The sequence below is a fragment of the Ammodytes marinus genome (assembly GCF_949987685.1).
Source record: "Ammodytes marinus genome assembly, chromosome: 9".
NCBI lineage: Eukaryota > Metazoa > Chordata > Actinopteri > Uranoscopiformes > Ammodytidae > Ammodytes > Ammodytes marinus.
The window spans coordinates 12,721,335-12,734,248 of NC_137213.1; the positions used below are offsets into that span (position 1 = coordinate 12,721,335).

General features: G+C 42.5%; 1 protein-coding gene across 1 annotated transcript in view; it reads right to left on the reverse strand.

Moving 5' to 3' along the window:
* mtcl1 (microtubule crosslinking factor 1) overlaps nucleotides 1-12,914 on the reverse strand; it is a 60,182-nt gene that overhangs the window by 1,250 nt on the left and 46,018 nt on the right. Inside the window, exons 11-14 of the mRNA XM_080033517.1 lie at nucleotides 11,224-11,502; nucleotides 9,169-9,513; nucleotides 8,560-8,636; nucleotides 6,420-7,953 (exon numbers count right to left, since the gene is read on the reverse strand). Coding sequence (XP_079889643.1) covers nucleotides 6,420-7,953; nucleotides 8,560-8,636; nucleotides 9,169-9,513; nucleotides 11,224-11,502 — 2,235 coding nt within the window. The remainder of the gene's footprint in view (nucleotides 1-6,419; nucleotides 7,954-8,559; nucleotides 8,637-9,168; nucleotides 9,514-11,223; nucleotides 11,503-12,914) is intronic.

The following is a 12,914-nucleotide window of genomic DNA, read 5'->3' on the forward strand; positions in this document are numbered from 1 at the left end:
GGGAAAGATGTTTAAATTATGGTCATTAAAAACTAAAGTGATTAATCTTCCACTTAATATCTATTCATAAGAAATTGGATTTTGTTCGGGCGATCATAGTCTTCATGATCATTTCAAACTACTATATTAACCAAGTCTATCTGCACAATTCAATCCTAAGGAGGATTGTGTTTAACTGCTGAAAACAAACAAGTTTAGATTTTTATAGTTTTTGCACTAGGCCTATTTATGTGATTATATAGGAATCAGATTTTTTCTCACTTGCATGTTAATCTTTTTTATTTCGCATTGCTGAAGGGAGACTGAGACTCAAGACTTTCATTGCCAACAACTGCTATTGTAATTGTGTGCTGATGAACAATACAGGACCTTGAATTTCGATCTTGAATCTTGCTGCACAGGGAAAAATAAAACTACGGCCTAGATGTCTGTAAAACTTTAACTTCTCAAATATATTAAGCTTATTTAGTTCTATTATTTATTATTTACCCTCCCATCTTTGGACCTTCACATCATCAAAATAAAAACAAAAGTGACGTTTTAAGCTGCAGTGCATGATGCTCACACATGTTTCTAATATTATTTTGCTCTCACGTTTGTACAGTAAATGAGGGACCAAAGATTAGAGACAACTTCACATAGTGCTGATAGCTTATATGAGGGGATGATGAGCAATGCTAGGAATGTGGATGGATCAAAAAATTACTTCGTAAAGGAAACAAAACCCAACTTAAAATTTAAAGTGATATGAGCCAATGCAATTACATCCTCACATCGACTTCTCTTTAATTTATCAGCATCTCCTAAAGGGAACTTACCATCTGATCAGATTAACAGGTGCAGCATGCAAAAGAATACACAGACAAAAAATGGTTATTTAAGATTGCCTGGTTACTGCTGACACTGACATTTACACAAGAACCCCCCTCATTTTAATTAGAACTTTAAGTGACTTCACCTTTCCACACCTAAACACCTTAAGGGGGTTAATTCACTCACTAATAAGACGGCCCTAACGATGCACACCTGTTCCCACTAACACTGATTGAGGCAAATCACAAGCAGGACAACATAAATATCATTAAACGAGCCCACATGTTTAACAGATTTCCTGCCTGTGGAACACAAATTTAACCAAAGGACTGCAACCTGTGTAACTTGGCCGAGTAGATAAATTATATTTCACAAAGAACAAGGCTAATGTCGTGTTCATTTCATATTGTTTATTTCGCTACATTAAAGTCATGATTACAGTAAGACTTTTCAGAAAGCACTGATATTTCCAATGTGGCACCTAATAATGCAAAAGTGCCTGAAAGCCATCTAAACATACAGCCATACAGTATGTTCCATTGGTCCTATGTAGGCATTAACAAAATATGGAAGACGCTGCCCCGTTAAACAATAGATAACAACACTATCACAAACTACAGCCTCAAAGACGATCATACCACTGAATCACCACTTCCCTGTCATACAGGTGTGTAACTACACACACACACAGGCGGCTAAAGTGCTAATGTCAGGTGAAGGACAAAACTGTCCTGCTTTTAGACTTAACATGGATGTAATGCATTCACATCCATCTTAGTGATGCATGAATGCATAATTTCACAATGACTGAGATGTACTCTATAACACCGAATAATGCAACCTCAGGCGTTTATCCGTGGCGCGCACGCACGCACGCACGCACGCACGCACGCACGCACGCACGCACGCACGCACGCACGCACGCACGCACGCACGCACGCACGCACGCACGCACGCACGCACGCACGCACGCACGCACGCACGCACGCACGCACGCACGCACGCACGCACGCACGCACACACACACACACACACACACACACACACACACACACACACACACACACACACACACACACACACACACACACACACACACACACACACGAAAGTTGTCGAAACTACACAGACTTCGATGCATGCGTCCCCTGGGTGACAAAGAAAACGTGAGCAGAAACGCCAATATGTTTTTCTCTCTCGGCAGAATGATGTCAGAGTGTGATTGGGTGAACACACCGGCCTGATTTATAAATAGCTCATCTCCAGGCTTTAGATCTCGGCTCAAGGATGCTGAGAGACCGATCCCCTTTAAAAAAAAAACACAACAATCTAGTTCTTGCTAGAAATACACAACAGTGAGGCTGTGATGGCGTGAGAGGATGAACCGAAGGCAGAAATAAAGTCAGACGATTGAAAAAAATATGTGAGAAATCCACCGGAGAGATGAGTTACAACACAACCTGCAGGAAGCCCATACGAACAAGTCACAAGAGACGAATGGGTGGCGTCTGCGCCAGATAGACATCTCCATCAATAAATCATTGCTTTATGAATCCGACTGATGGATCGTGTACACACCGGAAACACAGACAGGCTGCCGTTTAATGGGCGGCTTGTGGGTTATTATAATATTTCCTGCGTGCTGCTAATATATCAGATCACACAACGCCACATATCATGCACCAGTAATGTGTACACAAAGTCAGCTCAAAGGAGTGGCCGCTGAAGGCAACAACTTTACCTCAACCCTGACTTCAACATTAAAGGAGAAATCCACCTCAACACACTTTGACACTGTTAAAACAGATTATTGATTTGCATTTGTGGGCACATTTGTTTTTTCAGATATGAATCATGGAACTAGACTTAATTGATCAAATATGGACTACATCTTTATTTTCGGTTATACAACAACTAACTAATATTAACTAATTAATAATCAAATATAATACACACAGGGATTTTTCGACCATTGGCAGGCTGATGGGTATATTTTGACAAGAAAATGACCAGATTCACAATATCCTTGTCTCGATTATCACGTTTGTTTTTCTCGTAGAACTTCCTGATAGCTTTCACAAATTTATGCGATGACTTTTTAGACGGCGACTCTCAAATCTTTCTCAAAGCACTAGAACTCACCACCCCCGAGGAGAGTTATTCAAAGAGAACAGAACACTCTTTGCCCCAGCCACATCTATATGCAAAAAGATAAGACATCTTCACTGCATATTTTTTTCTATAATAATGCACTGACAATACTGATAATATGTTGTATAACAGTGTCGGAGCATCTGAAGGTGGATTTTTCCTTTGAGCATGCAAATTGTTACCAGTTAATATCCACCAAGGGCATCAAACAAAAAATGCCCAGTATAGGTGACAGGGTTTAGATGAGTGTTAGCAGCTGTCGTCTTCAGTTAGTCTTTGGGGGACTTGTTAGTGTGAAAGCAAATGTTTTTCGGGCTGTAAGAGGGAAGAAGGAAAGAAAACACTGTATGGATGAAAAAGAGTGACAAAAGTAAAACATCACAAAGAAACCGTGACAGTTCATCCAGTCGTACACACACTGGTGACAAAAAGGACGACCTGGTAGAAACACAGCGTTAGAATAATCCAGATAAAGCAGCACATGGGTAGTCCAATAGACAATTAACAACCTGCGCTGAGGGTGATACTTCCAAAGTGTCCAAAAGAGTCATATTTTGCTGGTTCACAGTTTGGTGCAAAATGAACCAAACTGTGACAGGATCAATAAATAAGAAACAACTTTGTGTGTTTTGGTTTTAAAGGACCATACTGCCGGTTATGCAGGAACTATGCCATTATTTTACATTATCAAGCCAACTAGTTAAATTTTGCTATCTGTATGGTATGACAATCAACCTGCCGAAACATTAGCAACCTACGTTAGCAAGTGGTCCACTCGACTAGCGTATTTCGCTAATGTTAAAGTTGACTATTTTTAGATCCATTAATTCCAGTCTATAATTCATTGTATCGTGAGTAGTGAGAAGTACATAAGCAACATTTGACATAGGCCTATCAATAAGTACATTTTCGCTGTAATTGATCTAGTGCGAGTCTCTTCTAGTTGACTTTCATACCATACTGGTGGATAATTTAAGTAAAAATTTAAAAAATCTAAAAATGTGTGGTATGATATAGGCGAACAGCACGTGATTTATGGTTAATGGACTAAAAACATGCAAAAACACCACTATGGTCCTTTAAAGAAACAAAAAATAACAACAACAGCTATACCAAATAAAGTGAGCATGCGCGCAATAAACACCAAGAAACAAATGGATGGCCGTCGCACAACGTTTGACACCACTGACTGCGATGGCTTCACACACTCTGCCACTGTCCTGTGAAGCATGCAGTAATGATTTGGGTGAGGAGGAGGTGGGCTAAGGTTCTGCAGGGCGTGAGGTGAGCGGTCCGCGGTGTGGCTGGTGAACTGCACCGCTAAAGAAAACAACGTTGTAGGAGGAGGAGGAAGAGGAACTTACATCACGGAGACAAGCAGAGTTTTTAGAGTCCCCAAGGAGTTGTTAGTAAGACAGTGTGTTTCTGGATCAGAGCACAGCGGACAGGGGAAGAGGAGGAAGAGCAGATAACACCCAGAAAAAGGAGGGGAGAGAGGGGGGTAGGGGGTGGGAGATAGAGCGGGAAATGTTAAAATTTGGGCAAAAGGAGACACAAGTCTGGCATAGCAAAAGGCAAAAAAGGTTGACCAGGAGAAATAAGCTGGCCGAGTATTGAGCCCGCAGACCACAAACACACACACACACACACACACCCATTTACTTTAGACCTGGAAAAAACACAAAGGGACAGTGGGACCTGGATGTGGACACACTCAAGCAAGGCGGGAAGTGTTGGTGGATAACCAAAAATTAAAACCAGGGTGATATGAAAAAACACTTGAAAAAGAGATTTCTAATCTCAATGGGTTTCTCCTAGTTAAATAAAGGTAGTAAAACATACACCTCAAGGCAATTTGTATTACAAGATTATTACACTGATGTCACTAACTCTTTAATAATTCAAACAGAAATGTCCAATATTTTCTGATTCTTTATAGACTAAACAATTAAACTATTAATTGAAAATAATCATTACTTGCAGCCCTAGTTTACTGGGTTGGCTAAAAGCAGACATTTCGACATTGTAAACTTAATGTTGTTTCAGTTAATTCGCCATGTTGTGGTACATACTGTATAGCTATTGCAATTTTAAATACCTTGTACAATGAATTTGACGCTGATGTACTTTCACTGGTGAAACTTTTACACTCACTTCTGTGCATCTATCCATTTGAAGCAACAACAAAAAAGAAAGAAAAAACCATAGGCCTATACGATCCATATTCTGGTCTATATTACAATATAAACATATAGGGTTCCTCCATTGCAGTCCATCATCCGCATAAGTCACTGCATCACTCAGTGAATGACGGGAAACACACGCTCCACTTATCATGCGTATTATCACATAGACTCTATTCTTATTCTGTCTGTTCTGCTGACGGCACCTGATTGAAACTTGATGTTAGCGGACGTATTAATTACCATATGTGGGATTATGTTGCTTATTTTTCATGTTGTGGTTTCAGATATACAGTTTATCTTTGCTGCATTGTTTTTGTGTACAGCTTCAAAACAACACAACCTACTTTTCTAAAGTTTTTATCTAAGACAAGTAGACCCAAAAGAGAAACTTGAGGGTACAAATTGGATACATTTCTCTCTCTGTCCCTGTTTCAGTCATTTAAACATGACCAAAAAAATATGTTTTTCTCCGTCTGTCGTTTATTTCTCCCCACAGGTCAGATGAATGGGTGGTGAAGAAATTGGCCCGACCGACATGTCGCAGTGCCGATTTCATTAGCGCTTTTTTCTGGTTTATTTTTGATATGGGGAAGATCAAATCACTTCAAAAACTGGAGCCACTTAAAATTCTAGTTGAACATTGCATTGCAGAGTGACTGATAATGAGGAATTATGTAACTTTGTAGCAAGGATGGCACTTCTTTATCTCTACTGCCAGATCATTTATTTTTCACTTCTCCAGTTATCAGACGCACAGACCAGGTTTCGGTCGGGCTTGTGTGATAGTTAAAGCACAGAATTAAAAGCAAAGTTACTACAGTGAAGAAAAAAAGTACAGAAGTTGAAGAAGAAGCTTGTCTAGAGCAATGAAGGAAAGCTCATTATTAAAGAGGGTCGAATATTTTGACATTACCATTGCATCAGTCAGTGCTTTTGATCTGAGAAGAAAAGCATGAACATGTTAAGTGGTATTATAATGTAAGTTTATCAGATTTTTCAATAGATATCTTTCAAAGGGATAGTTTAGTATTTTTGAAGTGGGGACGTCTCTCCCAAACTCCATCTCCATAAGGTCACAGACTAACTATGCATATGTATCTCATACAACCCCATTTCAAAAGGACTGAACCATCTCTTTAAGTTTGCCATCAACCATTGCATTCCATTTAAAAATACAAGGCAAAGTCTTACATATTATTTTGTCATAAAACATGGCCCCCAGATCAAATGAACGATGGAGCGAGGTATCCAGTGAGTCTGCATATTTACCTCCATACATCCCGACTGTCCTTTGTCGTCTTTGCTCTGTCCTCCAACCGGCAGCCTCTTCTCGTCTCTAAAGTTTTGCTCCTGCAGTTTCTTATTAAGGATGCGGGCTGTGTTTTCAGCTAGCGAGTAGCCCGGTGGCGCAGATAAGTCCTGCCTTATGCTCACTTCCTGGTTTCTGTCTCCTTGTGTCTCCACTATCAGCTGCACGGGGCTTGGCGATCTCCCACGAGCAGCCCGCAAACACTCCTGTATGTTCCAGGGTGGGTCCGAAGCAACCGTGGCCCCTTGTGTGGGGCTGGGCTCGGCTTGTGTAGGGCTAGGGTTTGCACGAGAGCGACTGGGGGACTTGTTGAACTTCTGGATGCATTCGTAGGCCACGGGCGTGTGGTCGATGATGTTGAAGAGGCTTGAGAGGCCGTCGTTGATGGTGGTGTGAACGGGGCTGTCCCGCGTGGTGGTGGAGCGGGCCCACGCTGACTCACTGTTGCCCTTCTGCGGTGTGGTGGGAGTGGGTGCACGGTTGGGGTTTGGCAGCTCAGCCTTGGAGGACGTGGACAGTTTTCGCTGGAGCTTGGGCGAGCCGTACTTTGGCGAACAGCAAGGTCTCTCAAACTTGCTCTGGATGACGGGAGAGTATTGCATCTTTCTTACGTTGCGCGACGGGGAGGAAATGGGCGTGTTGCCACCTTTAGGAGTGAGGCAGCGGTGCGGGCTGCTGGTCAGGTTCCTCAGCAGGTCCGTTTGGAGACCCACGCTGATGGTCTGTGTGGTCTGAGTGCCTCGTGTGGTGAACCCATTGGTTTGGCAGGAGGTATCCCGGGAGACGGGCCCGGGCGGAGAGCGTATGGCGTTCCTAACGGAGATGGCTACCTCCTTCATATCGTCGCTCATGTTTCTGGCAAGTTGGAGCTCTAGAGCGGAGGTGTAGCCCACCGTGGGGCAGATGGGAGACTGGATAGGAGAAGTCCTCAACCCCCCAGAGCCCTCCAGGAGCCCACACGGCCACCTCCCATTGCCGAAGACCTCGTCCGACCCGCTCGCACCCACCACCGCTTCTCCTGCGCCCCTAGCTTTGGTCCCTTTGGCGTAAAGGAAGTCCGGGTCTTGGTCAGTTGGGAGCTCAGTGACCCCATGCCGGGTTGGACTAGTGAGGATGTGAACCCCTAGGTGCTCCACTCCCACCTCCGTTGCCCCGGCTACGTTGCCCCTCAGAGGGGAGCGGTGGCAGTGCTCGGGGCTGGTCAGGGTGCTGGTGGTCAGGGTGGCGCTGGTGGTGAGGAACCAGGATGCCGGCTGGAATGGATCAAGAACGGGGTCTCCTACCCTGGAATCTGTGGGTCTGTTGACAGCGGTGGATGATGGGAAGTCCCAGCCCTTATTGTTGAACTCCTCGATGTACTTGAGGTCGTCCGGGGACAGAGGCGGAGTGAGGTCGTCTTGGCCCGGATCGTCGCCATGACGAGTCTTGTCGGGGAGGAACGGCGAGCTGTCCATCAACCGCTGGAAGTCGCTCATGGAGCACACCGACTTGGCTCTGGAAAAGGGAAACACAAATACAATTTATCATTATTAACAACAGCTGTGACACTGAATGAAAACACCCTCTGGAACCCTTTGTATTCCCGCTGGAGAAAATAATCTTAAATATGTGTTTGTATATTCTGAAATGCAACTTTTCAATGTTTTAAGGCGAGCCACACACAATAGTATTAATAATATTTATTCAAACATTTATGAAAAAGTTATTTAATACAAAAATGTATTATTCTAATGTATGTATGTCAAAGGCAAAGTTTCATAATGGTATCTATAGGTTAAACATTTTACCCTATTCACCTGCAGTGTCTGAATTATTTAACAGCAGAGTGAACTTTCACAGAGAAACTTTCAGAGAGAAACTCACTGTCACCTCAAGTCAAAGTAAATAGAATCAAGAGCCGATCTCCAGAGGGACCGACGTGTACGTACGAGCAACAAAACTGCAGCTGCTGGCTGAATAATACACAGCCGCTCACACCAGATCTTGGTGATTTTTCTTACCTTTGACATCTATGAGAAACGGCATCGGCTTTTTAGGAATGATTTGCCCGTTAAACACTCTTTGAACTCTGTGTGACTCCAAGCTTTTTCACAAGGTTACCTGAGGAGACTCCCGCCGCCCATCTCGTCCTCTGGGTAATCCGGATCATCTTCTGTCTCTGAAATCTCATTGAGAGCCTGAAACACAGCAGATACAACGATGTTATTATGGAAAAGGGGTAAGGTTTCAGTGTGGGAGGATGATCATTAATAGACAGTGGAATATCTATCATTCAAGAACAGGGAAATCTCAAGTAACAAACCAGCTTAAATGTGACATATTATCCAAAATACACTTTTATACAATGTTTTTTCAACATTAATATGGTTTTTCTAGAGACCCCAAAGTATGAGAACAAACAATCCTTTCTCCTTTTCTCCACCTACACCTTTTTAAAAACCTTGTTTCAAAAACCACAGTCAGATTTCTCACCCCTTATGACTTCATAAGGGGAGAAGCCAAGCCACCCCCTCCCCCCATCAACCTAACTTAGCACTTCCTCCACCTGAGAAAAGCACACCCCCAGATACCCCTGAATCTAACTGCCTTTTTTGGACACTACACCATGTAAACCGTTTCTGGTCGAAACCCAAATTACAAATCTGAACCAGAAAAATATCATTATATGTGACCTTTAAAATAAAGTTTTATGAGTGGTGTTTGTGTTACCTCCTTCATGCAGGGGAACCTCTTCTCGCTCTCCAGTCTGGATGGAGGGTGGTCCACCAGGCCAATGAGGGGGTCCAGAGTCAGCGCATCCAGGAACAGGTTCTCCGTTGGGCCTTTGAGTCTCAGTGCAGCCCCGTGCTCCTCCATGGCTTCAGATTCAGAATGGGAGCGCGTAGGGGGGGCAGGTATCGGGGTGGACGTACAGGGGGAGGAGCGCGGGGAGCGAGGGGAGCGCGCGACGTGACACGGACTGTCCTGAGGGGAGAATACGCCTCTGTGGCCCGACGAGACGCCATCTATGACGTCAATGGAGTCGCCTCGCCGGGAGTTCAGCTCTCTCTGCATCTGCACAAAGAATGAAGGGATCAGTACGAGGAGGTTTTAAGACCGGTGTGTAGGTGTGATAGAATTTAGTTTAACAACCTAATCCCTCAAATTTCAATTACATTTGATGATGTGTCTTAATTAGATGAACATTTCTTTTGTTTCAAATGCTCCTCAGGAAAAGGTTTTAAATCGCAGAAATATATGTATCTCTCTTCTTGGATTTTATAACACTTTTTTCTTATATTTTGTGTTTATTCGTCTACATAACAGCTTAAACCTGCAGTGTGTAGAATTTTGGATTTTATTTCCTAGCAGATTTTGTAGAACGTAATTATAATATCCACAAGTACATTTAATTTAGTGCATAATAGCTGAAAAAAATGTTTTGAATTATTATTTTTTCCCTTAGAAAGGGTCTCATATATGTCCATATTTCTGCATATTTTGGACCAAGGCCTAGTGCCGCCATCTTGAAAGTGTCATAGTTGGAATGTCATCAGGTGCATTGTTTAAAATTTAGAATTGTTCTTGTCCTTGAAGGCCACTGTAGCTTCTGTTATTATTGAAAAGGGTTGGAGTTACCCAGGGAGCGTTGCATTCTAGAACTTTGTAGAACTTTCTTGATGATGTCATATTACACACTGCACCTTTAAGTGAGAGACATATTCAGAACACATGAACAGAATGTATTTTTTTTCAAGATTTAAATGATCATTTATATATCAATCATATTTGTCTTTGAGTTGATGGGACACATCTTAAATATGCTTTAGATGCAACTTTTGTTTATTTCCGGGGATATTTAACATGATTTTTACTGTGAATTCTATTTATACTATAGTGTTGTATTTTTTTTAAGTCTGATCTTGTGACTTTGAATTTGAGTTGTGAGTATAATCCACCTACAGCATTTGGAGTAAAGTGCTTAATGTTCGGGGGTTAAAGGAGAACAGCCACATCAGTCAGTCACTCAGTTAGTGACCTGTGTTTTAAAGTGTGCAGCAACATTGCTGAATAATGCATCTCTGCTTCTTGCTCCGTGTCTCTCCATTCAGCGGTGCATCAGCAGTTTTTGATTTTTTTTAGCTGTTCCTGTTGTTATTATTCTAGTCTCTGCTTTATATTTCAATAGTCTCACACTTGTATCATATTAACGAGATCATGTTCTCTCCTCCTGCCCTGAAAACCACACAAACCTCCCAAAGGGCATCAATTATTCAGTCATCCTCATCATATTTTTGCATCTATCTTTAACCATTCGAGACAACAGAGAAGATTATGACTCTGGGTTCTTTGTGACAGTTGTGTCTCTATTCTACTCCAACACAATCTCATTCATCCGCTTAACAAGCAAAGGCTTGAGATCTGTATGTGATGTGTTTTTCTAGTTATGTATAATTTGAGATGAAGCAGTTCAGTTAAAAGTGTTTTTCGAGGTCAAAAATGAACTTTAATCTTCAACTTTGATGCCAACATGAAAGAGGAGACCTGATATAGTATAAATTAAACAACTGTAGATCTTATACAACTTAAATCAAATGCTGTAGAAAAACAAAACGTTTTCTTCTGATTGACTGATCAAACATGAGCCTATAACTTGACTCAAATTTCAACCATGTTTTTCCTTTTCCCTTTTTTCTATTCTCTAACTCTCCCCCCTTCTCTCTCTCGCTCTCGCTCTCCATCTCCCCCCTCCTCTCTCTCTCTCCATCTCCCCCGTTCTCTCACCCTCTCCATCTTGCGGTGCAGCTCCCTCATGCTGCCGTCCCACTCCTGCCTCTCGAGGTGGAAGTTCTCCAGCAGTTGGTTCCTCTCTCGTCCCCACCTCTTCTCCCCGTGCTGCAGCTTCCAGCGCAGGTCTAGAGAGTCGCTGTGGCTCTGGGCCAGTAGGAGACGCTGCTCCTCACGCTCCTGCTCCATGGGACAGTCTGGGTCTGTGTCCCCCTCACCTTCTCCTTCACCGCCCTGCGCCTCGCCTCCAACCCTGCCCTGAGCGTCCTCTTTCAACTGCTCAAAAAAACACAGGGACGTTGGGTTTATTAGTTATTATCAAGTCAGATAATATAGACAACGAAAAAGCAGCGTTATTAGAAAAATAATAATCATGTAATCTGGACCACTGTGTGTGAAGAAGGTTCGACTTTTTTGGTCACAATAAGTGGATATCTTCTCCCAATCAGCTACCTTTCCATACTGTGTGGGCACTGGAACAAAAAAAAATCTTCAGCGCATACACAGTATTTTAAAATACATTTGAAAGTAACTAAAGATGGTAGACAAATGCATTGGAGTATAATGGACAATATCTGCCTCTGAGATGCAGTGGAGTATATCAAGTTTAAAGTTGCCTGAAATTGAAAAACTCAAGTAAAGAGCCCTGTGTTGTTTTAATGCGGGGCTGTTCTCAGTATAAAAGTCCACTATTACAGAATAAACCACTGAAGGTATCAAAGTACCAGTAGTTGTTTTAAGGCGGAATGGGACACAAATTTGAAACATGAGTGAGTGCTGCCTTCACCCAATTCATATTTTCAACAGCTCTCTAGAGAGGCTGGGACTTGAAGGTCTCAGATGAACTACACAAAACTTAAAAGCTCCAGAACAACAGAGCCAACCCAGTGTGGAAGTTTCTCTTTCCCTGTGCAGACACAGAGCGTTGTTATCATCAGACGGGCTTTGATCGGGCAACATCCGGCAGTCTAGTCTGCCTCCAGCTTACATAACTCCCATTCACAAATGTTTGCCTTGTATCACTTTATATTACCTTTTAAAACTGTCTGATGACACAGCGGGGAGGATAACATGTACAGTAATAATAGCTGGTGACCTGACACTAGAGATCAAAGATGTAAGACATTATAAATATAGACGGTCATTTAGGAGGCCTCACACTTTTCCGGTGGCCCAAACCAGAGAATGAAACAGGAGCCAGCCCTCAGCGACGATATTAATATCCGGTAGCAGCGACTTTAAATAAAAAAGGAATCACTCCTCCTCACGTCCACATATGAATACACAGGTGAGGGGTAATTTCCAATCCTGCTGTGCTCCGCTAAGCTGTGTAATGAATCATCAAGAAGAAAAAAGTGTTTTGAAGTCTTAATCAGAACCAAGCTCAAAAGGAGCTAGAAAAGAACTTGACATAGTGTTATCAGAGGAAATTAAGTAAATTAGTTTTCATGGAGGCCCTCAGCGACCTCTGCTCTGTGGAAGGATATGAACCATATAAAAGCTGCTAGTTAAAAAGATACTCTTCCCCTTTTAACTTAATCTGCTTAATTTGCTTCCCGATATACTGTAGCAAAGAAAAGACACAGTTGGTTGCAGCAATAGACCTAACAGGGGGCTAAGGCACCTGCTGTTAGGCCTCTTGACTACTATCAGTAGTCATTCCAGGAATATAGTTATTTAATTCCTTA